Source organism: Triturus cristatus, chromosome 8 (assembly GCF_964204655.1).
Source record: "Triturus cristatus chromosome 8, aTriCri1.1, whole genome shotgun sequence".
Taxonomy (NCBI): Eukaryota; Metazoa; Chordata; class Amphibia; order Caudata; family Salamandridae; genus Triturus; species Triturus cristatus.
In genome coordinates this window covers 977,934,855-977,958,706 of record NC_140591.1, presented here as the reverse complement: position 1 = coordinate 977,958,706, position 23,852 = coordinate 977,934,855, and the positions used below count along the sequence as shown (strand labels likewise).

The 23,852-nt window shown below is 41.8% G+C and overlaps 1 protein-coding gene across 5 annotated transcripts in view; it reads right to left on the bottom strand.

The window, feature by feature from the left end:
* BCLAF3 (BCLAF1 and THRAP3 family member 3) overlaps positions 1-23,852 on the bottom strand; it is a 604,159-nt gene that overhangs the window by 334,301 nt on the left and 246,006 nt on the right. For 4 of the 5 annotated variants that reach the window (XM_085622512.1, XM_085622513.1, XM_085622514.1 and 1 more), the window contains exon 9: positions 23,722-23,831. In XM_085622512.1, coding sequence (XP_085478638.1) covers positions 23,722-23,831 — 110 coding nt within the window. Of the gene's footprint in view, positions 1-13,635; positions 18,312-23,721; positions 23,832-23,852 lie in introns of those variants that run through there. The other variant, XM_085622516.1, reaches the window with a different exon arrangement.

Here is a 23,852-nt window from a genome sequence, read left to right as displayed (position 1 = left end):
ATAATGAAGAAAAAAAGAGTTTTGGTAAAATAAAATATTTACCTAAGGTCACACAATGAACATGGTGAAGCCACAATTTATCTATGTCTTCTTGTTTCACTATCTTCAAATGAGCTAGTAAATGGGTATCCATTTGTCTTTATTTATGTTAGGGCTTTGTTTTTACCGGTTAGTGCATTTTTCGGTCATTTTTAAATATGACACGAACTTACATTACACAAGGTCACATGCATGGTTTATAGGCATGAGGAGATTAAGTGATTTTCCCAGAATTGTAAAATGTTGAGACAAAGTCAATACTCAAACCTGGTACCCAACTTCTAGTGGGCAGCTTTGACCTTAATGCCACATCCTAGGTAGAGGGAGGGAGGGAGGCAGTCAAAAGCCACAAGAAAGCTCCGCTTGTAATGGGCTCGAAGTTAGTTACACCATGACCTCGAGCTGAGCCAGAGCTAGGCTTTACGTTCGAGCCAGCCTCTAACTTTCAGTGGCTCGCCCACCTCTACTGATGAGCTACACGGATTGACAGATGGTTAATGCCTCTATGGGGATTTTGGCAAGCAAGAAATTGGTCCAGTACAAAACAAGGAGGCCACACTGCCCAATCCTGATTTGTGAAAGCTTGTGACCTGTGCCTGCTATCTCTAAATTTAAACTTGTAATGCTTCACCACATCAGTGGTTGGTAGTCTCTTAATTAAAAATATGTGGTGCACGGTTGTATTCTTTTTGCAGTTTTTGCAATTTAAGCACTACTTCTACACATCTGCTGAGAAATGTAGTGCAAAACTGCTCTGGTCAATGGTAGGTTTTGCAGAGGTAGCGAGCAGCCATATCATGCATGAATGACACTTTCAGCCAGTCTGTGATCTTTAGCCAAAGCCACTTTGCATGATGACATTTAGATCCATGCTAATAACAGAAATAGTGAATCTATAATTCACAGAATTTCAAGTGACATTGACTACAAACCAGGCCATGTTGAAAGTGTCATACAGAGCATTGGACCGCTTAGCTGCTCTCTGTGTGGTTTACCAGAGATAAAGAATCACTGACATTTGTAAACTCAAATCACAACCCAAATGTTTGATAAAAAAAGACAAAAACACAAATTTAGAGCAAACATCTTGAGGAAATATTTACACAATCTGTGTAGACATGCTTCCGATGTTGAAAGGTGCAACCAACTACGCAAATACTTTCAATATCGAAATGGCAGTTACGTGCCTCTTTAAGATCCTAGGTGGTTTCCGGTTTACATACTATTATTACGTAACTCATGCAGCTATTCAAAGATTTTTTAGGCTGAGCCTGGGATGCGCATGCGCTGCTCTGCGAGGCATGCTATATTGGAGCATGGCCTTGAAGCACGGCCACTCTCCGCCCATAATTGTCACTGGCTTGTGTCATTGCCCTTTGTAAATGCTGGTTTCTGATTAGTTAAAAGGCTTGTTAGTCCCTCCTTAGTACCGCCTTGTCTCCATTTGTAACCTCCCATGAGGACTGGCCCTTTTACTTCTGTTGTTACACAGTATGTTTTATTTAGTCTGTAAGCACTATTTCCTTTAATGAGTTTCTCCTACCGCAGGCACGACATGCTTTACTGCAACATGCAGCGTGCCATGCTTTCACTTTCTAAGCAAACCCGGGACAATGGTGGCCGTTTCTTTGAAATGAAATAGGTCTTGCATTTATAAGAGTTTGAGCTATTGGCATTGTAAATGACAATGCCTTTTATCTATGTGTTAATTATCAAAACAGATAAATAAAATACATTGCCATTTATAATGCCAATAGCTTAAACTCTCACCTATTGCATTGTAAATGCTTGTTATAGGAGTCAGAGATGCCCCTTCCTCTTTCCCAGTAGGGTTCTAAGGCAGCTGCTTATAATGCTGGGAAGAGATATTAGGGTGATACTTTTAATACGCTCATAAGATTCCGTTCCTGCCACTCCCTCTTTAATAACATGAAAACAGAAGAATTGGCAAATTTGAGGCGTGGGCCGTCATGTAACTGTCCCCTGAAGGGATCAGCAAGTCTAAGATAGGGATAATAAACCTCTTAGAGCAAGCTTTGAAGTTGTTGCTATGTGTCCCTACCGGGAGAAGGGATGGCCGGCAATGACCTTTTAAGGGGCAGGCTAGGGTTTGTAAGCAAAATAATGACCTAACGAGAGTGAAAGGCTGCTGACAGACAAAGGCACTTTATGGGAAAAAACATACTTTTCTTGGTTGTGGAAGATTGCTGGAAAAGTTGCTGGGAATGTTGCTGGGCTACTGACGATTGTGCAAGGCTTCCGCAGTACACGGCTGCCAAACCTCCCTGAATATAATGAACTGCAGCATCAATTGTTCAGCCATAAAGCTTCAAAACAGTAGTTTCAGTGCGAATGGGGGTGAATTAGCACAATGATGGCAATATTTGTATTAATTGAAAACATACACTGGCATTACAATCCAATACAAGCGCACCACCCTCAAAAGTAATTTTCATGTGGGTAAATATATATTTTCATGAGACTAGCATTAATGGCACCTAAGCACTTCAGTGAATGAAGTTATTTGCTGTTGTGGCTTGATGAAATAGATGGGTAAAAAACACTACCAGCATGCGAAAAACAACAAAATGTCAATTACAGCCAATACGGAGCGAGGATGCCACTACATGTTAGCCAGGCTTAGCAACAGCCCGTACTGAAAGCTTCAAAATAGCAGTCCCAATGTGAGAGGACTTTTGAAAAGCTGCGGCTTAAACCAGAGCCAGCAGCTGAGCGCACTGTTCACCCGTCTTCACAAACATTCGCATGCAATTCGAAAATCAAAATGAAGGCTGAAATAGAAAGCCTTGCGGGAGGTGGGTGGGCGCCGACATGAACAGGAAAGCAGCGATCCGGGAGAGGATGGCCAACAAATAACAAATATGACTGCGCAGCTGCAGTCGTGCTGATTATAATTAAAATGTACTCCTTGGAATATGCAAGCGCGGTGTCCGTGAAGCGGGTGCCATGCTAATATAAAAGCCCGAGGCACACCCAAAAGAAAAACAGTCCACGAAGCAATGTAAAAATAAAAAAAATAAGACCACATGTAGGAGGGGCTGTCTGCAGGGAAGATCTAAAACAACAAAAGGTGGGAGTAATTAGACATGCCGATCAAACGGAAGCATGCATTTATGAAAGGCAAGAACTGGAATGAATGGAAAAAGAGGAGGGGCTACAAGTCACAGTGTACATTACAGCATGCCTACCAGAGCAGAACATGCGCTGCCCAGGCTCGACCTTAAAATTAGCTGCAAAAAGGGTCAGACTTTATATTTAAAAAATATATACATATATTTTTGTCTGGCTGATGATCATATTTCCAAACATTTCGGTGAGAAATGGATGAAAATAAAGAAGGCATCTTGTTTGATAAGGACATATTACATCTTTCCGATTAAAGGCTTAGCTGAGTGTTATGAATAGATCTTGTACAATAAAAGGGACATAATCGCCCCATGGATGTGCTTGGTGATGGTAAAAAGCAACAAGCATTGGCATAGCCAATAGGTCTCGCCTTTGGGACCTTATAAGTATTTAGTTATGCAGCAGGTCCCAAAGGCGAGACCTATTGGCTATGCCAATGCTTGTAATATGAGGGGAATGATGTCCTGTGCTGGGATTTATGTTTACTTTTAAATCTCTTATCTATCGGTTGCCATTTTGTATTTATGGTGCTTTTACCCTCTGTCCATGCTGATGTGTGTGTGTATGCTCTGTTCTAGAGTTGGAATTCCTGAGGGGTACTTAAGAAAGTGAGGGCGGAGGGGATGCCTTTATCCGCGTGCACAGAGGTGACTGTGACTGGCACCAGCATGTGATCCTATATACATATAAACCTATCAGTTGTTTCCGCTTGGTTGTGGTGCTTCTCGACTCCACACTAACAAAAGCACAACATCTTCCAAGAGGGGCGCTGCAGCACCTTAGAGGTCAAGGCGGTCAAGGACTGTCAATGATCCCATTTTGTGATTTTCTTCCATAATTTTAAAACCATGACTCTGAAAACTGCCACACCATCATGTCTTGTGGGTCTTCCTCATGTTCGACTAGTGAATAATATTCACCTCCCACCCTTTGCTCACGACTGGAAGAAACACAGCTTAGGTAGTGAACCACAATCATGTCACTCCTAAAGTACCTTTCACTGAGCGTACAGCATGTGATTCAGGCAGCTCCGGGACCACAAAAGGCTGCGCGCTCCCACAGAGTGAGAGGAGACCAGTGCGAGGACCAAAGAGGTTAACACAGAAAGTGAGCTGCTGCTACAGAGCAGCACCTCCCCTATCAACATGCCCACCCCCTTCCAGGGGCGTAGCTACCATTGGTGCCCCTGGGGTGGCGGCACCGGGACCCAGGTCCCTGAGGGATCCATAGAACCCTGACAAAAAGCAGCAGAAGGGACCACTTTCCTCGCCGCAGCAAGCACGTCCTGAAAAAGAACTTCTCAAGTAGACATGTCCCCATGCGACGCTCCCTCCTCCTCCCCGCAGAACACCCCACTCTTTCCTCTTACACTAGCAGCTTGTCCTCCAGGGCGGTGCGGAAGTACTCTTCTATGTTAAGACGTTCCATGGTGCTGGTTGAGGGCCCCAACCGAGGGTACAGATGGGCCACGCATGGGATTCGAGCTGTACAAGGCAGAAGCGCGCTCTGCTTTAGTCACCATGGAGCCGCCGTGCCGCATTATGTTACCAGGGCGATGCATACTGGATGTGAAGGCGGGGCTAGCGAGGAGAAGGGAGGGAAGGCAGAAAGGGTGTTGAACCAAAAAGTGAAGAGAAGCAAAAAGGAAGTAAAGGAGAGAGTCTGAGAAAGGCGAACAACGAGAGGAAGGAACCTATGGGAGAAAAAAGATGAAAGAAGGCAAGCGGGGGTAGAGGATATAAAACGAAGAAAGGTGGAAGCGAGTGAATTGAGTTAAAATAATGGGAGCCTATGAAATGAGACCGTCAAACAAGCAGGCGAGTGGTGCGCGCGCCACAGCGAGACATCTGGTTTGAATTATCGCGCATGCATCTGGGCACGATAATTCAAACCAGATGGTGCCTGTGCGGGTAACCGCAAGCAATAGGCTGAGGGCGGAGCAAAGGTGTGACATGCGCCCGCCTTTGCCCAATTGCGTGCTGTCTTTCTTAGAAAGACACACGCAAAAATCAATAGCCTGTGAGGAAAACAAAGCCACACGCATGAGCGTGTGGTGAGCTTTTCAAAGCCCCTTCAAGAAGATTCGCCAGAGCAGCGCATGTGCGCTGCTACAGGCTCGACCTAAAAAGCTACTTCAGGGGTCCAAACTAAAATTGGAGTTGTTAAGAAACTCAATTTATGGTAGAAATGATGCCATAAATTGGCCCTGTGTGTGTCTTGTGCTTGAACACCAGGCGCTATTCCTTCTCGAAAAGACTGGATTCGCAATTGACTGTTTGTCAGTCAACCCATTGGCAGTCTTCGACTGTGTGTTTTTTCCTCATTGAAATGGGGCGACCTTTTTGTTGTTGCTCGTCCACATCTGAGGTTACTGCAGCAATTGCTCATTCTCGTTTTCACTTTCCGGGTGGTCATATATACGTAGGGTAGGTTACAGGGACAAGTTATCAAATATACTACTCACAGTGTATTGTAATTCACAGTTGCATGAGCTCCCATCGTCGTGTTATTGAAGGATACTGATTTTGTACCTTTCATTAGGTGACACACACACACTGAACTCACCACATGGCTAATGCCCAACAACTGGGGATATTGTGCCTCACATCTGTTGTTGTTTTCCAAGGGCGTGTATGCACTAGTAAGTCTTGTAGTGAACATGGGTTTAGGAAGGTTAAGGGGGCCGCTGTTTAAGATCCACCAGTATTTATTTATGATTTTGCTCATTTTGTTTGAGTCTATGTTAAATATGGTGATGAAGATGGGCCTCTCCTTTTCCTTCTGTGGGGCATGGTCCGGTAGGGTCTATTTTATTATTGTGTGCTCATTTCATGGTCTGTGCCACTATTCTAGGTGGGTATTTTTTTTAGCTTTCAGCTTGGTTGCAAATGGCCTAGTTGCACCTTGTAATCCCTTACATCTGAACAGTTCCTCTTTAGTCTTAAAAATGGACCAAAGGGGAGGTTTACCCTTAGGTGGCATGAGTAGAAGCTGTTGTAAAGTAGTAAGCAGTTATTTACTATTGGTTTCTCATCTGTGGCAGTTCTGAGGATGCCATGATCAACTATTATATTGAGGTCAAGGAATACTAGTTCCTGGTTACTAGTACATTTAAAAAAAAAAACTCAATTTGTATAAAGAACTGTTTAGCTGTCACCTCATTTCCCTCACATATGACCAGGACGTCATAAATGTAACTCCCCAAAGTGTTATATGTTTTAGGTAGGAATTCAGAGGGCTCAGGACCTTTTGTGTTTCCAAATGGTGGACGTACAACCTGGCAATGCTCGCCACAAAGGTGCTACCAATGCTGGTCCTGTGCTTCCTTAAACGAGAATAAACTGTTGGTAAGGGCCCACTTGCAGCACTCCATGACTACATTTCTGGGTGTTTAGTACTCCCAATCAACTTCAAAGAGGACATCCTCAATTATGTTGATGGTTTCTGGGCTGGGAGACTTGTATAAAGACTCTCAATGACAAGACCCAAAAGGAAATGGGCGTCTGGGTCAAAAACTGTGTTGATTAGGAGACCTAACACATCTTTGGTTTCCTTAAGGTACGTACTAGTATTCTGGACTTTGTCAAAGGTTTGAATAATTAAACTATCCCTGGAACTGGTCGCCCTCGCAGGTTTTCCAGGTTCTTATGGATCTTCAGTATGGTGTAGAAGTAAAGTGTTGTGGGGGGGTTTGTTGGTTAGAAAATCACACTCTTTTTGGGATATCCATTCACTGGCCAGGGCTTGTTTGCTCATGCTGCAGATTCTTGTTAGAAGAAAATCCATTGAATCTGTTAGTAAACGGTCAGAGTTGCCCTCATCCATGAGAAGCCGGAGACATTCTTTACAATATGCCCCTATTGATTGAAAAACAATGGTTTCCCGCATGTCTGCTGGTTTGATAACTATGTTTTGGTCACTGGCCAGCTCTTTAATGGCCGGCTTCTCTTTCCTAGTTGTGTTGTAAAAAAGTCCTTAGAAGGCAAGGATTGATTTCTCCTATATCCTTCATAACTGCCTTTTTAAAAGCAAGTATTTCTATGAGGACCGCCATAGAGGGTGGGGTAAAGGTGGATATATTCTCGTGTCACCCTGTGTATAATTTTCTTGGGTTTACTTAAAAAAAAAAAAAAAAAAAAAGGCCCAGAGTTTGATCTTTCTGATAAACTGATTGACTTTGGAATTGAGTTTAAACTTGTCAAGGCAAGCCATAGATACTAAACGGAGGTCTTTCTCTAACACCCGTATTCGTGTGTTTGAGATTCTCTTTTAGGTGTGGTTACCAACTAGGCTGGTCAGTTGCTCAGGCCTGGTAATGCTTCCGTCATACTCCCGGCTGTCATACCCATTTGTTTTCCTGTTTGTGTGTGTGTGTGTGGGGGGGGGGGGGGCATTAGACTTGATTCCTCATCTTGTCTCTTGTATGGACTTGGCTTATCAAAAAAAAAAATGCCTTCATTAATTGAGTTGATATGATGGGTAAGGGCCACTCGGCTGAACCCATTGTTCAAAGCAGGGTGGGTGCATCTGAGGTGGTGGTGGGCCGTAGTAATATGGCATTGGGTGCTTTGGTATACCGTTGTATTGCCCCCCCCCCCCCCCCCCCCTACCATGTCGGTATCCAAACCATGTTCTCTGTGTTGCCCATTTTCCCTTGGTAGTCTCCACTGTTGTCTGAACTGGAGTCAGAATTATATGATCTAGTTTCCACAGAGTCATTATCTGTGTTGTAGCCTGAACTCCTTCCAGAGCTAGTCGTCTCATGTATAGGTACACCCGCTTAAGTGTAAATTTGTTGGTATCTTTTTTTGTATTCAACAACAAATTTTATTTAATTTTCAGCACACCAGATAGACTAGGTCATTTGTTGGTATCTTACTTGAGTTTTTGGAATTTTGTTTGAGTGTGGCCTCAAACACATTCATAGTCTAGTTAAATTCCTCTAGTTTTTTCTTCAGACTAGCGTTTGACTGATAGGACTTCAAATGGAATTTTAGGATATGAATCTCTGTACTGAGTATCTATGATAGGTGGACTTCCGTTACCTTAATGAGGATCAGCCAGTCACATGTGTAATGCCACGAAATTAATGACCAATCCTTTTTAAAGGTTTTGTCATGTTAAAAGATAAATGGTTCATTTAATACAATGAGCCCTTGTGGTGCCGCATTTTCTCTCAGGTACGCTGACATCACAATTCCACGGATCATGGTTTTGATCGGAGTCCTTTTTAGAGTGTTAAGATCATCCCGGGAATGTGGATGCTAAGATCCACTCTACTTCCTCAATCGAGAAAGTTAGACCCATTATTATAGCCATTCTCTAGATGAAGGTTTAAGTGCTCTGTGTCTATTTAGGACTGAAAAAAGCGCCATTTGCGACTTCAATTGGGTTACTCCCACAGCTGTGTACTGTCTAAAATAGAAAAAAACAGATAAAACAACTTGCCAGCACAGGTGAGGGCATTTAAAAATCCAGTGCCCTATATTGACAGAATGAGGTGGTCTGTGTGTGCAGCTCTTCAACAGCGCTCTTTCTTCCATATTAGCATCACTCATCTCTTGAGTGCTTTCACAGCGACTGCACAGGCTTAAATCTGATTAATCTATTCCTTTTCCAGGCTCGCAAAGGCAGAACTGTTCGGCTTCTATAGCCGGTCTTTTCTTTTTTTGCAGTACGATTAGTGCAAACTCTACCCAAAGGTATTGGAGGGCTTTACAAGAGTACCAGTTACATTATACAAAGTCAAAATAATTTTTTTTTAGGCATGGGAAAAATACATGATTTGCCCGGAATCACAATATGTTGAGCCGAGGCTGGGACACAAACTTGGTTGCCCAGTTCCAGACTCAGTAGCTCTGGCCATTGGGTCACATCTCTTTCCCATGAACTTATTTTCCCCTGGACTCTGTGTTTGCTTTCTATTGCCAGAATGCATGTGAATCCTACATGGCTGAAGTAAGATATAATGTTGTATTCAACATCCTTTTAACCATACACACCAAAATGACACTCAGATGCCTGATGGAAAGCGAAGCGCCTTACACCACCTCAGGGTTATGAAGAGCTATGCAGATGCTATGATTAATTTATTTAAATAGATTCGCAACTCAAACAACGCTGATAAACCAAACCAGATTTGTCAGTTCATTCACTCTATAAAAGTCTCTGCTGTTTCCTCATATCTGTAGCTACTTTAATAATCTGAAAATGTGTAAAGCAAGTGTCTTCACCTATATTTTAACAATAAACACTACTTAAATACTGTGGCATTAACTCCAACAGTAACTGCTGGTACTGATGATGTTTTGTTGACTAATGCTCCCTTTCTGTAGATGGTATTTTTAAGATGCCAGTTCAGCAAGTTTAACGTCCAAACAAATTTTACATTTGGTCTTTGTTGGAAAACCACTCCCACACTAGAAGGGGTGGTGGTGGTCTTCCGGACACACTGTGGTAGCTTGGCTCGAGTGGTCAGGAAACAGGCGCAGTGCTAAGCATACAATATACCCATACAATAACCATGCGTGCATCCGTTCCAAAAACGACTCTACACCGTAAAAATTATGAAAATATTCTTTCTTTATCTTTTTCTCTTAGTTGCTGATTGGAAAAATAAATAGGTCAATCACAATATACAAGTTTCAATTAGTGCAGGTCCAATAAGTATTGGCTGGTTGATGAAATAAATAGGGGTGATCATAAATAACAGGGCATAAATACAAGTGCAATATATACAGACAATTAAATACTTTGAGGCAATAAATACTGTACCAATAAATATTGTACACCATCAAGTCCTGTGGACCTATAAATATAGTGAAGCAATAAATAGGTAAAAACTCAATAAATACAGTACCCCCAATAAATAATTAAAAGTATACAGCAACCCTCATATAATCAGATGACACTTCAATTCTTATGGGCTGATTTGGCCCAGGCACAGCTTGTAGGGTGGTGGAAGGCTTGAGGGGGGGGCTACTCCCTGGCTGGGACAAGGCTGAGGCCTAAACTGAGGTAGATCAAAGGGGGGAATACCAGTGCCCTGGCTTTCTCTCTCCACACAACCTCTCTAGGTTAGTCCCAGTTCACCCCAGGCACAGTCAGGTTGGTTTCAGCACCTCCCTAGCCCCTTAGAATAGTCTCTCAGGTCTCCACAGGGCCTTAGGCGCCCTCTACTCCACTTACTGCCCTTTTTCTGATGTTCCGACGCCGCTGGAGTCGTGTCGACGCCGTGAGGCGGTTCCGGTTCGGTCTCGGCGGCCTCGGCACAATGTCAGTTCTTTGACGACGCCGGTAGGCGGTTCCGGTCCGATGTCGGTGGCCTCGGTTCGATCTCGACCTCCGATTCGACGGCGTCGGGCAGTCTCTTCCCGATGTCGACTTCGGGCGGCTCCGGTCCGATGGCGCTCTCGGCTCCGATGACGTCAGCCGGCCTGGCCTCGATGTCAACTTCCGGCGACTCCGGGGTGCGATCCTCACCCCCGACCTCCGGTGCTCCTCCACACAGGTTCCGGGCGACTCCGGAGTGCGATCCTCACTCCCGACCTCCGGTGCTCCTCTACCTCGGTCTCCGACGACTCCGGAGGGCGGACTTCACTCCTCCGATGACGCCGCTCGCTCGACCTCGGTTCACTCCCTCCTCGACCTCTGGTATTCCTCACGACCTCCGTCGGCGCCCTCTCACGACCTCAGGCGGCTCCGGGTACGACGTCTGCTACTTCAGTCAGCGCCGCTTCTCCACCTCGGGCTCCAGGTCTTCAGGCTACTCGACGCCGGACTCCAGGGAAACCAGTTCTCAGGTCAGAATCTTGCTGTTTTCTTGGTTCTAAGGCCTGTTCCTGCTGTCCAGGTCCTTAGGATAAGTTTCTTCTGTCTTCTTCCCTCACAGGGCTATAGGCTGGGATCCATCAGTAGGGACAAGTATCAAGGGTGGGTTTATGGACCCCACTCCAGGCACAAGTTTCCACCCCTGCTGCTTCACTCCTTCCTCCTTCACTGTTGTGCTCCTCTCTCTTCACCAGTCAGGTGCCAACTGCCAGCTCCAACTGCCAACTGCCTCTCTTATCCTCCCAACATTCTAAACGGTCTCCAACTGTCACAGAGTTCTGGAATCTCCTGGAATGTTCTGGAAGGTGCTGGTAGGTTCCAGTGGATGCTGGTGATGTCACAGGTGGCCACCATTTTGTGCTCCAGGCCCTCAGACAGAAGTTTCAGGGGTAGCTAAAATGGCTCCCTGAATCTGTAGCAACACGAAAAAGTCTGGTGGTTCCCAAAAAGGAAAAATTCAAACAGGGTTTGAGGCAAAAGTGGGACAAAATAAATAATGATGAGGAGGGACCACCCAAAGGGCTGACAGGTCTAACAGTCTTGGAACATTGCTGGTCTAGCAAGGACATGTCTTGACTCAGTGTGTGAGACAGACAGACAGAGACAGACCCAGACAGACAGCCCCCCCAGTTTATTTCCAGGGCTTTATATGTATAGGTGTACCAGGGTTACCATCACATAGAGGGAATACCAATGGGCCTAATTAATTTGGCAAAACATGACCTTAAATTGCTGCATGAAGGTTGTCCATGAACATTCCAGGGATATACAGCACATTTTATTTCACTCTAGACCAAAGTTATCACATTTTATTACCTTCAACAGATGTGGTCCACTGAACAGAATAAGAGATCAAATACCAGATTGCTAGTGTTTAATACTGTGTCAGACTATGATAATTATACTCTAAATTCGAGCTGTCCTAATTGTAGCCGATTTTAATACTAGCTTTGAATCCTTGCTTGGCTTTTTAGAGTTTGACTGAGGAAGACAATTACGTTTGCACAATTCTCACAACGTATCAGCCACCTGTTAAGCACTCTAAAGAAGTAATCTAGCAGTTAAGCCTTACTGGCCCTAGAACATGGTTTGAGGGGCTGATAACAGGAGGACAAAATCTGACATTCTACTAAAGCCAACATTCGACTCTTGGAGATATAGCAATTGCACTGACTACATTTTTATAGGACAAATTGTCTCTTACCTTTTGGGTGGCATGTTAGTTGATCCCTAAGGATGAAAGTGACCATGATCCACTTAATCGGTCCCAGAAGCTTGAGTGTAATATTCTAACCAACAGACATGTATAATTATGGGACAGCTGCAGTCCCCAGAATTCTGGTAGCAAATAATAGAATACTAAAGTTAAGCAGTTTGGTGGATGGTAATGGTCACTCTAAATCGTACAACACCGTATGGCCGGTTCTAAAAATATGTTACCAGGACATTCAAGATTTGAAGACATAGTAAATTACATGAGGGGATGGTGAAAGTAATTGGTCTTTTTTAACTAACCCCATTTGCTTGATGCATAAGGGTACACATAGTTGGCAAGAAGAAGAGTGCAAAAGGGCTAAACAAAAACCTTTCTATACCATTAAAAACTGTGGCAGAGCGGAGATCTTGCTAACAAATGGAGCATACAAGAACAAAGAGCAAAAGAGGGCAGAGTACAGCACACAAGGTCAGAATAGATGAATCTAAAAAGGAGGACGCTCACACAGGGCCAAAGAGATAGCAGATTTTACGAAAGTACACATTGGGAAAGAGCAATGATTTTAACTGTTTTGCGGCCTCTATACTGGAAGTAATATTACATAGGACAGGAAGGCCAGCAAATTAACCTCAGGGGTTGGAAATTATCAAGAATTAAACTCACCCTGCACCTTTCAACTCTTTGCTTTGGAAAACAAAGAGTAAGGCAGTAAGCATGCAGAAAATCAGGCAGGTCCTTGACCTAGATAGTCCCACAGACTATATATATATATTTTTTTGTAAATCAGAGAACACTAATTAGGCCCCTTGACTGTTTCGGCCAATGCTGTTGTCCAGTGTGGCTTGTTACGGTCTACATGGATTGGGGACTAAATAGTCCATATTCACAAAAAGGATGCAAGAACAAATCATTCAATTAAAAGCATAGCTGTCTAATTGCTAGGACGCAAAATTATAGTACAAACTTTGGGAGTAGGCTATTTAATCCTGGCCCCCTGATATACCTCTGTAAAAAAACATTGTTGTCCAGAGACTTTCATTTTTGATTTGTGTATTTGGATCATTAGAGAAGTAATTTAGCTTGGGTAGACATGCGGTCCAGGATGAATTTTTCTGGACGACATTTCTACGAATGGCAGATGTGTTGCAGTGATGATGTAACATGGAAGCATGAGACCCATATACTTTTATTGGAGTCAAAGCATAGGTTTGGGGGGTCAAGTAGTTTAATACAGACAGAGAATATTTACTCAGAGCAACCGCTCCACCATTTACCAAAATGGCAGCTATAATAGAGGAAGAAGAGAACTATAGAAATTAAACAAATAATGGTTTTTAATCCATTGATGGGTACACCAAACAATGTTTATGATCTGACTAAAAAGATCATGTTTATCACTCCTGTTTAAGACAGATTTTCATGGTTCACTTTATTTGTTTTGGCAATCATTCGTGGTACATTTGAAGAATGTTGAACATTTGAGAAGAGAATTTCGACACAGACATGTTTTTGTAGCACAGGTTTTGAAAGTACATGTATGTTTAAGTTCTCTGGGTAGAGGCTTTCGAAATGTTGTAGGTTTCAGCACCACATCAATATCTTCCCAACAAAATTCACATGGACCTTTCTCGACATATGCATGATCCAAAACATTTACACATCTTCGGATCAAGAAGAACGCTCTTTTAATGTGTCCACACACAGATTATGCGGTCGGTGGAAGGTCACTTGGCGGGACTGATCTCTTAAACTCACTGTATCGAAGATCGTCAAATGTGAGAGTCAGAACTCGTTTTCCACACAAGCACAAAGTATTTTTCTACGTCTTCAAAATCACCATCTTCTTCTCTCTCAGCAAATCCTTTAAAAAAAACTTCACAGGTTCAGCAGTTAAAGCTCCAAGCTTTGTTCCAATTTTGCTCATAGTGTCATCACCTGTAAGAATATACGATTTGATAACAACACTGGGCATTTCTGGGTCAAGTTTCTTGTACAGATTATAAAGCTGGATTAAGTGTCTTTTCTCACCGGTCCTATAACGTATCCATAACTCTGACAATCTTTGATGTATGAACGTTGCAACAAATCTAAGTAGCACAATAATAAATATGTGTCATTTGACGGTACAATGACTTGATTGGAACCATTTCCAATAGCCCACTCAATATGCGGCACAACACGAAGGCCAGCTTCCTCTAATTTGCTGTTAGGTTCTTGAACAATATGGCCAGCACCTTTTTAATACATCTCTGCAGTCATCAACTCCTCATTGACAAACATTCAACTTGCAATAATTGGACATTCAGTGTTCACTGAAGCATCAGTAATGTTATGGCAAGTTAACATCTCCAAGTTCGCCTTGTTCAATGTTGATTACCAGAATGTATCAAGTTGCACAGGTGTAGGTGTCGAATTTTTGATGCAGGCAAGGTCAATTGTTCCCCCTATAGACTTTCATTGGAGTCTCTCGTATTCTTAGACACATAGTTCAAGCTAACTGCCAAAGAGCAGTTCTTGCAAGGTGCACACTGATTTTGGTATCTGCAGAACGGTCTGACCGACGTCTCCATAGTTTTGCATAGCTGAAAGCAAGAACCATTTGCAATTGTGACATATAGTCCATAACAATAGCAGTTTTCAATGAGGACACCTTTTTGAATTTAAATTCTTGAGGTGAAAGTTTTTTTTCCAGCTCTTGTACCAGTTTGTGTTTCACTGGTTTAGTTGCAGCATCTCCATCAAATAATGTCTTTGTTGGATGAAGATCATGCGACAAGGTCCTTGATAAATTCACCCTTTTTTTTGCTAAATCCATCTATGTGCTGGCGATATTAGGTTTTTTCGTAACCTGTTTAGTGGTTGGTTGGACGAAACAATTACTATGGCAATTAAAGTGTGAAAATGTAGATTAAGTGGTTATGTCAAACAGCTTTTTCTCTTCCAATACAAATCTCTCCCGCTTATTTGTGCATATAATTTCGAGCCATGTTCCAGGACATCTAGTAGACGTATCTTTATATCGTTATCCACATATTGTTTAGTCACAAAGTTGTGTAGTCGCACAGGCTCAGTCATTTCAAAGGGGGTTTCTTGCTGTTGCATGAAATAAAGAAGGCTGTCAACATGTTTATAAAACGTTCTCCTCAGGTTCGTGGTGAGGAACAGTTTCACAATGCTCCATTAATTTAGAATTTGTAATATCTTTGAAAACGTTGCAAATAGAAAGGACTTCACAGTAACCAAGCTGCCATTGAGCAACATATTCATTTTTACGTGTCTGACCAACAATTCCCTAGGAGCTTTTCTGTGATCTCTGGATCGTCTGTTCCAGTTTCATATCTGAAGCAACAGCATTGAACCTTCCCGCTCTGTCTTTAACCACAAAATGTCTTTGGATGATTTTTCTGTAGAAATATGGTTTTTCCAACTATGGCCTTTTCACTCTTTCCAAATACCAGGACTCAAATCTCAGGTAGTTTATGCAATCGAAATAGCGAAACACAGTAATAAAGAACTCCACAGACTTCATGTGCAGCTCCCAATCACCTTCCCAATCAGCATTTATCAAGTTTTTCACTAAAGCTATCATGTTTAAAACATTTTACCAGTACCTGCAAAGTACTGTGTTTCTTCACATTCTTTAGCAAATTCTACGAACTTGGTTTTCAGGTTTTCTGATTTTGAACTGAGTGTATTGAACATTGCCTGGCTTTGCATTATGTCTTTTAAATGAAGTGCACCCTGTGCCTTGTTCACTCCTGAGATAAGATATGCAAAAACTAATTTGCTATTCTTGTTCCAGAAAGCATTTCAACGCAATGTTTCAATATGCTCAGATATGAGGATTATACCTTGTAACGAGCAAACATGGGTTCTACCCAATACTGACTGGACATTTTTGCTTCCAAAGATTTCAGCCTCAATACGTGCATTGCCTATGCCACATCAACTGAGAACTTTCTGCACACTGTAATGTTTGTCATGCGGAAAACGCCCATCATTGGATAAAGATCAAATTCTACTAGACTGCTTATTATAATGTCAGCTACAATACGAAAAAATATCAATTGCAGAAAATTGGTAGGATAGGCTGGTCTTCAAGTTGAGCACGCACACTCTAGAATTGTTTTTTAGAACCGTGTATACTGTTGTGTAGTTTGTGACTGTAGATGGTATTACCGGTAAAAAAAAACCTTCTTCTTCAGTGGGACGGTATTCTGGGAGATCAGAGCATGAATTCCAGCCCACAGAGGAACTGGCTCTTCATCCTTCAGTCCGCACCAAATAAGCAATATTATAAATTCAGTTAAATCAGCTTTGCGGACTGCAACACCAGGTAGAAGAAGATCCATGCCCTCAGCCACTTTGATACTTTCTGGTAGACTAGGACATGTTGATGGCTTTTAGTGCTTTTGCATACGTTGACAAGGCAGTTTGGTTATTTATGCCAACAGCTGACACAGCATGTTTTCCAGCAGCTACTTCATTGGTATAGTCTTGAAAAAGCACCATGACAGTTTCATGTGTGCTGGATATTCCAGACAAAGCTGTCTTCTAAAACAAAATTATCAAGAGCAGAAGTTGTAAATCCTTTCCTAATGAAGTGACTTGGATGTGGTGTGCTTCTCCGATTCACAGGATTTTACAGCGTGAGCTGCTAACGAGTTCCTGCTCCGTACTATGTCATTATTGGTCACCAATCCTATTCAGAGAAGTGATTAGAGCTCTACTATTGTACTTGTCATAGGTTGTGTGGGCAGTAAGGTGTAGCGGAGTTTTGATTTTGCCATGATGTAGTTCATAAAACAGGATTTAGAAAAGACAGTACATTTCTACAGCATAAGCCTGTCTTCCACTTCTTCACTTTTATCTTCAAACCCATCATCATATGTTGTCAGCTTCTGTCATGAACTCAAGAACATTAGTTTGGAACAGTTTTGCTTTGCTAATATTAAATAATAATGTAAAAATGTTTTGAGACAGAAGGAATTCTTGTTGACTCCTATGATTTGCACTGCTCAGGGTATCACAAAATTTGTCATTAAGTCCTAAATCTAAATCTTTTAGGACGTTTCTTAAAATGGTTCCTGCTGATTTTACAGCATCCTGTGATCTTATTTTGGCAGCAAGAACTTCATGAGTCAAATCAGCTGAGAACACCACCAGTGGCTTTTTCTTAGACTGAGAAAAACGAATTGTACATTCTCACCAGAAAAAATCTTAATTTCATTATTATGGATCAATATAGTTTCATCAATGTTGACCATTATTTCTCTGATCTGACTGAGTGTGAACTAGTAGGCAGCACTCAAGAGTGGCTTTAAAACTTAATTTACTTTTTCAAAGAGTGCAAACTTAACTGAAGGCTGGCGGTTAAATTGCTGTTGGGAGCTCATTGTACATTCAGATTTCCTAATGTATGCATGCATGCAGTTCGAGTGAGCATACAAATCCGCTGTAAATACATTCCCAGTGCTGTTTAGATTAGCTACTTGGCTGAAAACATCCTCTTGGAAGAAACAAGATGCAGTCATGTTTGCCCTTGTTGACTTGTACTTTTTACTTGGTTCCTTCATCAATCCCTTTGGCCCATGCTCTGGCTAAACCACAGATAACACATTGACGAGCCTCTGCTTTCTGATCAATTGTTGGAGGTGGACAATGGGTAGCCATCGATCTTCTAAGTGGATGGGCACTGGATTTGTTTGTCGTTACTTTATCAGAAGGCTCAGATTCTTTTTGCGATTCGCTGGTTTCTGCTTTTTTTACACATTTTTTCCAGGTTTCTTTTCCATTGTAGAAGACTTCTAGCACTTGTTACAATAAAATATTTTATCCTCTTCATTCATCAGTTTCAATCCTTTGTAAACTTAGTCTACCGTATTTCTGCAGCATCTCAAACTCTCTTCTGTCCAGCCACAGATGATGTTAGCTTTTCTTTGGGATTAGTTTGGCATACGATACATTTTTCTTTAAAGGAGGCCTCAGAATTTGTAGTTAGCAACACTCTGTCAGGAGGTACAGATCCTCTGCTAACAACTGCTTCACTCAGGTTTACGAATTTGAATCAACTGAAAACCTGAAACAAAAACAATATTAAAATAAATTATCAATAGATTGCTAAAACACATCATTATAGCACCGCAATTTTGGAAAATGACAGAAGGGTTGATCTAAAGAGTTATTTTCTGTCTCTATAGGACTACTATACAACAAAATCTATGTTTTGACACCAAAATAAAATGAATGGGTCTCATGGTTCTTGAAATATTACATCATCACTGCAACACATCCATTTTCAGAAAAATTTGGCCCGGATTATCAATGTCTATCCAAACTAAATTACATCTCTAACGATATAAAAGCACAAATCAAAAACGAAAATCGCTGGACAACAATGTTTTTTTACGGAGATATATCAAGGGGCCAGGACTAATTGAACTGCACTGAAGAATTGGTCACCACTAATAATATTTTCACACTGTCAGCCAGTATTCCCCAAGCATGAAGGTGTCACCTGTTAAAGGAGAACTAGGTTGAATTAAGACTAGAATGTCTTTAAGTAGTTTTTCTTGATCTTAATTCGGCCTTTGACAGCATTCCAAGTGAATGCTGTGGGAAGTTTTACACTCGGTTGGATTTGGCCAGAACTATTAACTACCTTAATTCGGCCAAGTAAAGACAACCTCGCTACAGTTATAGAGGACACAAAGGGAGAAACAACAAAGCTTTTTCCAGTGCAGCCAGGGGTCTGCCAGGGATATGAGCTCATCCAGACTTTATTAACCATGTTTATGAACAATGTGGTGGACTGGCTGAATGACTGCATTAGTGATGCTCCATCCCTAGAAGAACGCAGGATCACGACCTTTCTTTTTTCCTGATGAAACACTTAGTTTCCCATACTCTGTATGCATGCTGAACCTGGGACCAGAACTACACTTCTGAATATGGGTTAATTATTAACCAATCTATGACCAAAAGTATTCCTTCTAACCGGCCTAAATCATTCTGTGGTAAATTAATCTTGAATAATACTAGTCTAGAAAATGTCTTGGACGTGGATTACTTTGATGACAGATTTACTTCCAATAGGAAGAGCATTCTTATCCTTTTCCAGATTGTGGGGGCTGTAGTAAGATTTCCAAAAATGGCAAGTAGTTGTGCAATATTACCGACTTTTACTGTATGTAGGGTTCAGGACTTATTGGCCCAACTTAGGGTCGAGAAATATGGAGGCGTGTTCACATTTATATGCTATCCATCACTAAGAATACATTTTGGAAAGCTTTTGAAAGGCCTCTCACAAAATACGCCTAATGTGCCCACTGATGAGGAATTAGGACTAACATTTAAATCTGAGAAGGGAAATGTCCTTTAGGACAAAGCCGGAATCACACTGTGCCTTCACAGTGCCGGCAACATAACAAATGCGTCTTTAGGATGCAATTGTTCTGCACGCAAGTCCTTACAAGGACTTGCTTTAGGGGGGTGCAATGGTGTTGGAATTAAAGTCCAACATCTTCCCTACTGTTGTGCAGACTGGAGTTGGAATAATATATAAAATTACCCCAATATCCAACGTCCCCTAAGGCAAGTCGTTAAAACATCTTGCGTGCAGAACAAATGCGTGCTAAAGACTCATTCGTTCAAATGACGGAGTTCCAAAGGCATGCGTGAAAAAAGCATGCGAAATTCCATCATACATTCTATTGAAAAATCTATCAAAACACTACAAGCCTTAGAAAAGTCACTGCGAGATCAATCAATCATGATTAACCTGAAAATTACTATTGATTCAGAGATAAAGAAATATAATCCATTCCAGAACCATGGAATTAGTAGCTCACATGCTTCACTGATTCATGAAACCACAAGTATCACCTGAGTAGGCCCTGGCACACACCTCCCGGTATGTGTTCAGCGAAAGATAGAAAATAAGATTGGGGGGGGGGGGACAAACTCAAAACATATGAAGAGGCTCTCCTGCATTGACAAGACCGGCAAATCATCTTAGAGGTATGATGAATTATAAAGTTTAATATAATTTAAATATAAAGCGCACAGCTACCCGATAATGGGCTTCCTGGAGCTGGCAGAACAAAAAGATTTAGGATCAGAAAATAATTTACTTAGCCTTAGGAAACAGCTGAAGGCTTACTTTTTCACCTTAACAGTGTAAACCCTATGAGGGTTTACACTGTTTGGGTGAAAAGGTAAGTCTTCAGCTGTTTCCTAAGGCTAAGTAAATTATTTTCTGATCCTAAATGGATTGGGAGGGTGTTCCAAAGTTTGGAGACCAAGCAGTCAAACGAACGGCCCCACCTCTTGCTCTCCTGAAGGAGGGACAGGTTTTTGAAGGATATGTGGGCCAGTGGAGTACTTTATCTTGAGGGTGATACAAAGGGCCTTGAATGTTATTATCTAATTTATTGGTAGTCAGTGAAGTTTCAGTAAAGCAGAATAGGCAGTCTGTGTTTTGTACAAGCCCATCAGTAGTCTAGTTGCGGTGTCCTGGGCAATCTGCAGCTCTCTCAAAACATACTCAGGGCAGCCCAGATACAGTGAATTGCCGTAGTCAAGACGCAAGAGTATCAACCCTTGGACTACTGTTCTATGACATTCCTGCGGAAGCCATTTCAGAGTTTTTCGAAGAACCCTTACATATTCAAAGCAGGTGCCAGCAACCTTCTTTGCTTGAGGGACCATCGTGAGGCCTCTAAGATAAATCAGAGACTCTGTACTTCAGGTTAAGGAGGGGGCCTACGGGGGCCAGGGGAATTGGTCCAACAATGCTGGATTATTTCCAGACCCCATCACCTCAGTTTTGTTCCCATTTACCTTGAGGCAGCTGAAAGCCATCCATTTAGTCACCTGATTCAGGCTGATGGTCAGTCTGTCAAAGGCTAAAGTAGTATTGGGTGACAGCGAGACAACAATCTGAGTGTGTGGCCCTCATAGAAGACCTTCAAAAACCTCAGTTTACAGATGATATCTGAAAGAACCTGTACATACAAATGAAACAGTGTGGGTTTCAATGAAGAGCCCTGCAGCACTCCATACATTCAATTCAAATTCCTCTGTAAGGTCTATAAAGCAGAATAACTTTACAAAGTTTAGCCTGTTAGAAAATATGGAAAAAGACGCTCAATGTGTTAAATGGAGAAATTATAGGCAGTTTTCCTGGAAACAGTGTGTGGCATGAGGGTGGAATCAAACACCAAGATGATATGCCACAACATATGGCTCATGGTAGATATCACAAGATTATTTACAACGGCAAGGAAAGCAGGCAAAATAATGTCATGATAATAATGTCAGCCCCTCACATAGCCCTGTAGGCCAAAACAACTCCTCATGGTCTTGAGTACAAAGATATAGGATGGGCATAAATATTTATGGAAGAAGAAAAATCAAGCATTTTTTTCCATTCACTGTTTGGTGAAGAGGCATGACAAAAGGAGTAACAGTAAGAAAAGACAATTGTCCATAACGTGATTGGAGAAATGCAGCAAAAAAATAAATACTGCATTACAAGCCAATGCCTATAAGGGTTGTTAAATGCCCTGTACCTGAGTATCAACCCAGAGCCATAGGTGATGAGAGTCCATTTAACAACGGTTTAACCCAAGGCAGAAGGGCTACAAATGACAATACTACTGTAATGTATGGCTTGCATTAGAAGGCTTTTGTCTGAATACCAGATTCTAAATTTGCTTATTAACTGGTATGTCCTACCAATCGGAGCCAAAAATTCCCACCCCGCTGTTGCTACTTCATACAGCCTCTCAGTGCAAGACATACTTTCTGCTCCGATGGAGAGCAGAGTGCACCTATTCAGGTAGGGAGGAGCAGGAAAGGCACAAAGGGTTGTGGGGATTTTGTCCCCACATTTGGGATTGGGGGACGAGTCTACGTTATGCATTGCTTTCCTATGATTTCCATGTCCCTGTGTAGCAGCTGAAAGTATGGGAAGGCCATTTTGGGGACCATACACTAAATAAAATTAGAGACGGGTAAAATATTAGCAACAGGTAAGTTTATCCACTCTGGATTCTGAGTGACATCACAGACAACTCAAGCTACGCTCTTGCAGTCTAATTGTTGTCACTCAAAAGCCCTTGGTGAAAAATATCCCCATTGTTAACTCTTATTAATTTTTAATACTATAAGGAACATTCCAGTGAGGGATTAACGTTCTCAATTACCCAGGGGAAACAGATGAGGAATGTTAAAGCAGAAAGTCTGTTCCAGCCATTATTGGCCCGTTAATGCTCCACTGTCTTAAACGCAACTTTCAACAATCCAATGTTCCAATAATGTTTAAAATGGATTTGCAAGGTTAATACAGTTTAACACCCCAGAAATCTGCGAGGTCAAGCACAAAGAAAGCGGTAACAATGTTTCCAAGTCGAGATGCTAAAGTGAAATACTAATCTAAATTAAAAACAAAAAGTCAGTGGTCCAAGCATCCTACTAGAAAGGCTCCTCATGGCTCTAACACAAAGTGGTATAATTATTATTTGAGTAGCTGTACAGATACTGCCTTCCTCAAACATTCTGAAATAGCAAGATAAAAAATTAGGAAAATTCGGGGACCACTATTGCAACAGGTGTGCAGACAAACATGTCAGTGTTTCACTAAAGCCATTGGAGAAATACATTGATATCTAGCCAACCACACCTGTTCGTGCTCCACCAGTCAGAACCACAAAATACTCTCACAATCCATTCAAGCCTTATCCTATGATACTACATTTGTACTGACCCTTATAAACTATTCCACTTGTATAACTCTTCAGGGAGAGGATGTGGCCTAACTGCTAGAGAGGTCGACCTCGAAGAAGGGGAACTGGGTTAGAGTCTTCGCACAGACGCTCAACATCCTGTGATTCTAGGTAAATCAATTAATCTCCCCATTCCTAAAAAATTGATGTATCCATCTGTAACGCACCTGGTGCTCTTGTAAAGCACTCTGAAACCTTTGGGTCAAGTTCACACTATAGATTACTCAGTAAAAAAATATTTTGTTATTTTTCATAGGACTAAAAATAATCTAAGTGGTTCTAATCATAGGTTGCATAATTTTCTGAAATCAACCTTTTTAGAGCTAGATAAAAATTAAACATTATTTTTACAGTGGGCTGCTACATAAATGTCCGAAGCCTCCAGGTGGCACATAACACAAGCATGCAAATATCATTAAGGTTTATAATTTTGCACCGTTTCGGATTTCCACCAAAAATCTCCAAGTATTCGGAGTTTGAAAATAAGTCTACAACACGACTGGTAGAAGGACCTTGCTTCATAGGAAGAACGGAACTACATTCTTCAATTCATGCCACTGCCTTTGTTCCAGGAAACAATAAATCAGTACATTATTCAAAGCCTATTCTAGAATTCTCCCTCCTCCCTTTCCATGCCCACACTTAACCACCACCCCTCAAAAAATTCTGCCCAAAAAAGGAATACATTATAGTAAAAAGCACCTTTCAGGAGAAAAGGTTTCTTCATCTTCTCCACTCCACAAACGATTTTTTCTTTTGCGCTCAAGGTCATGTCGTAGATCATTTGGGTCTTCAAGAACTTTCACAACCGTCTGGGTGAAACGAAGGCAAAA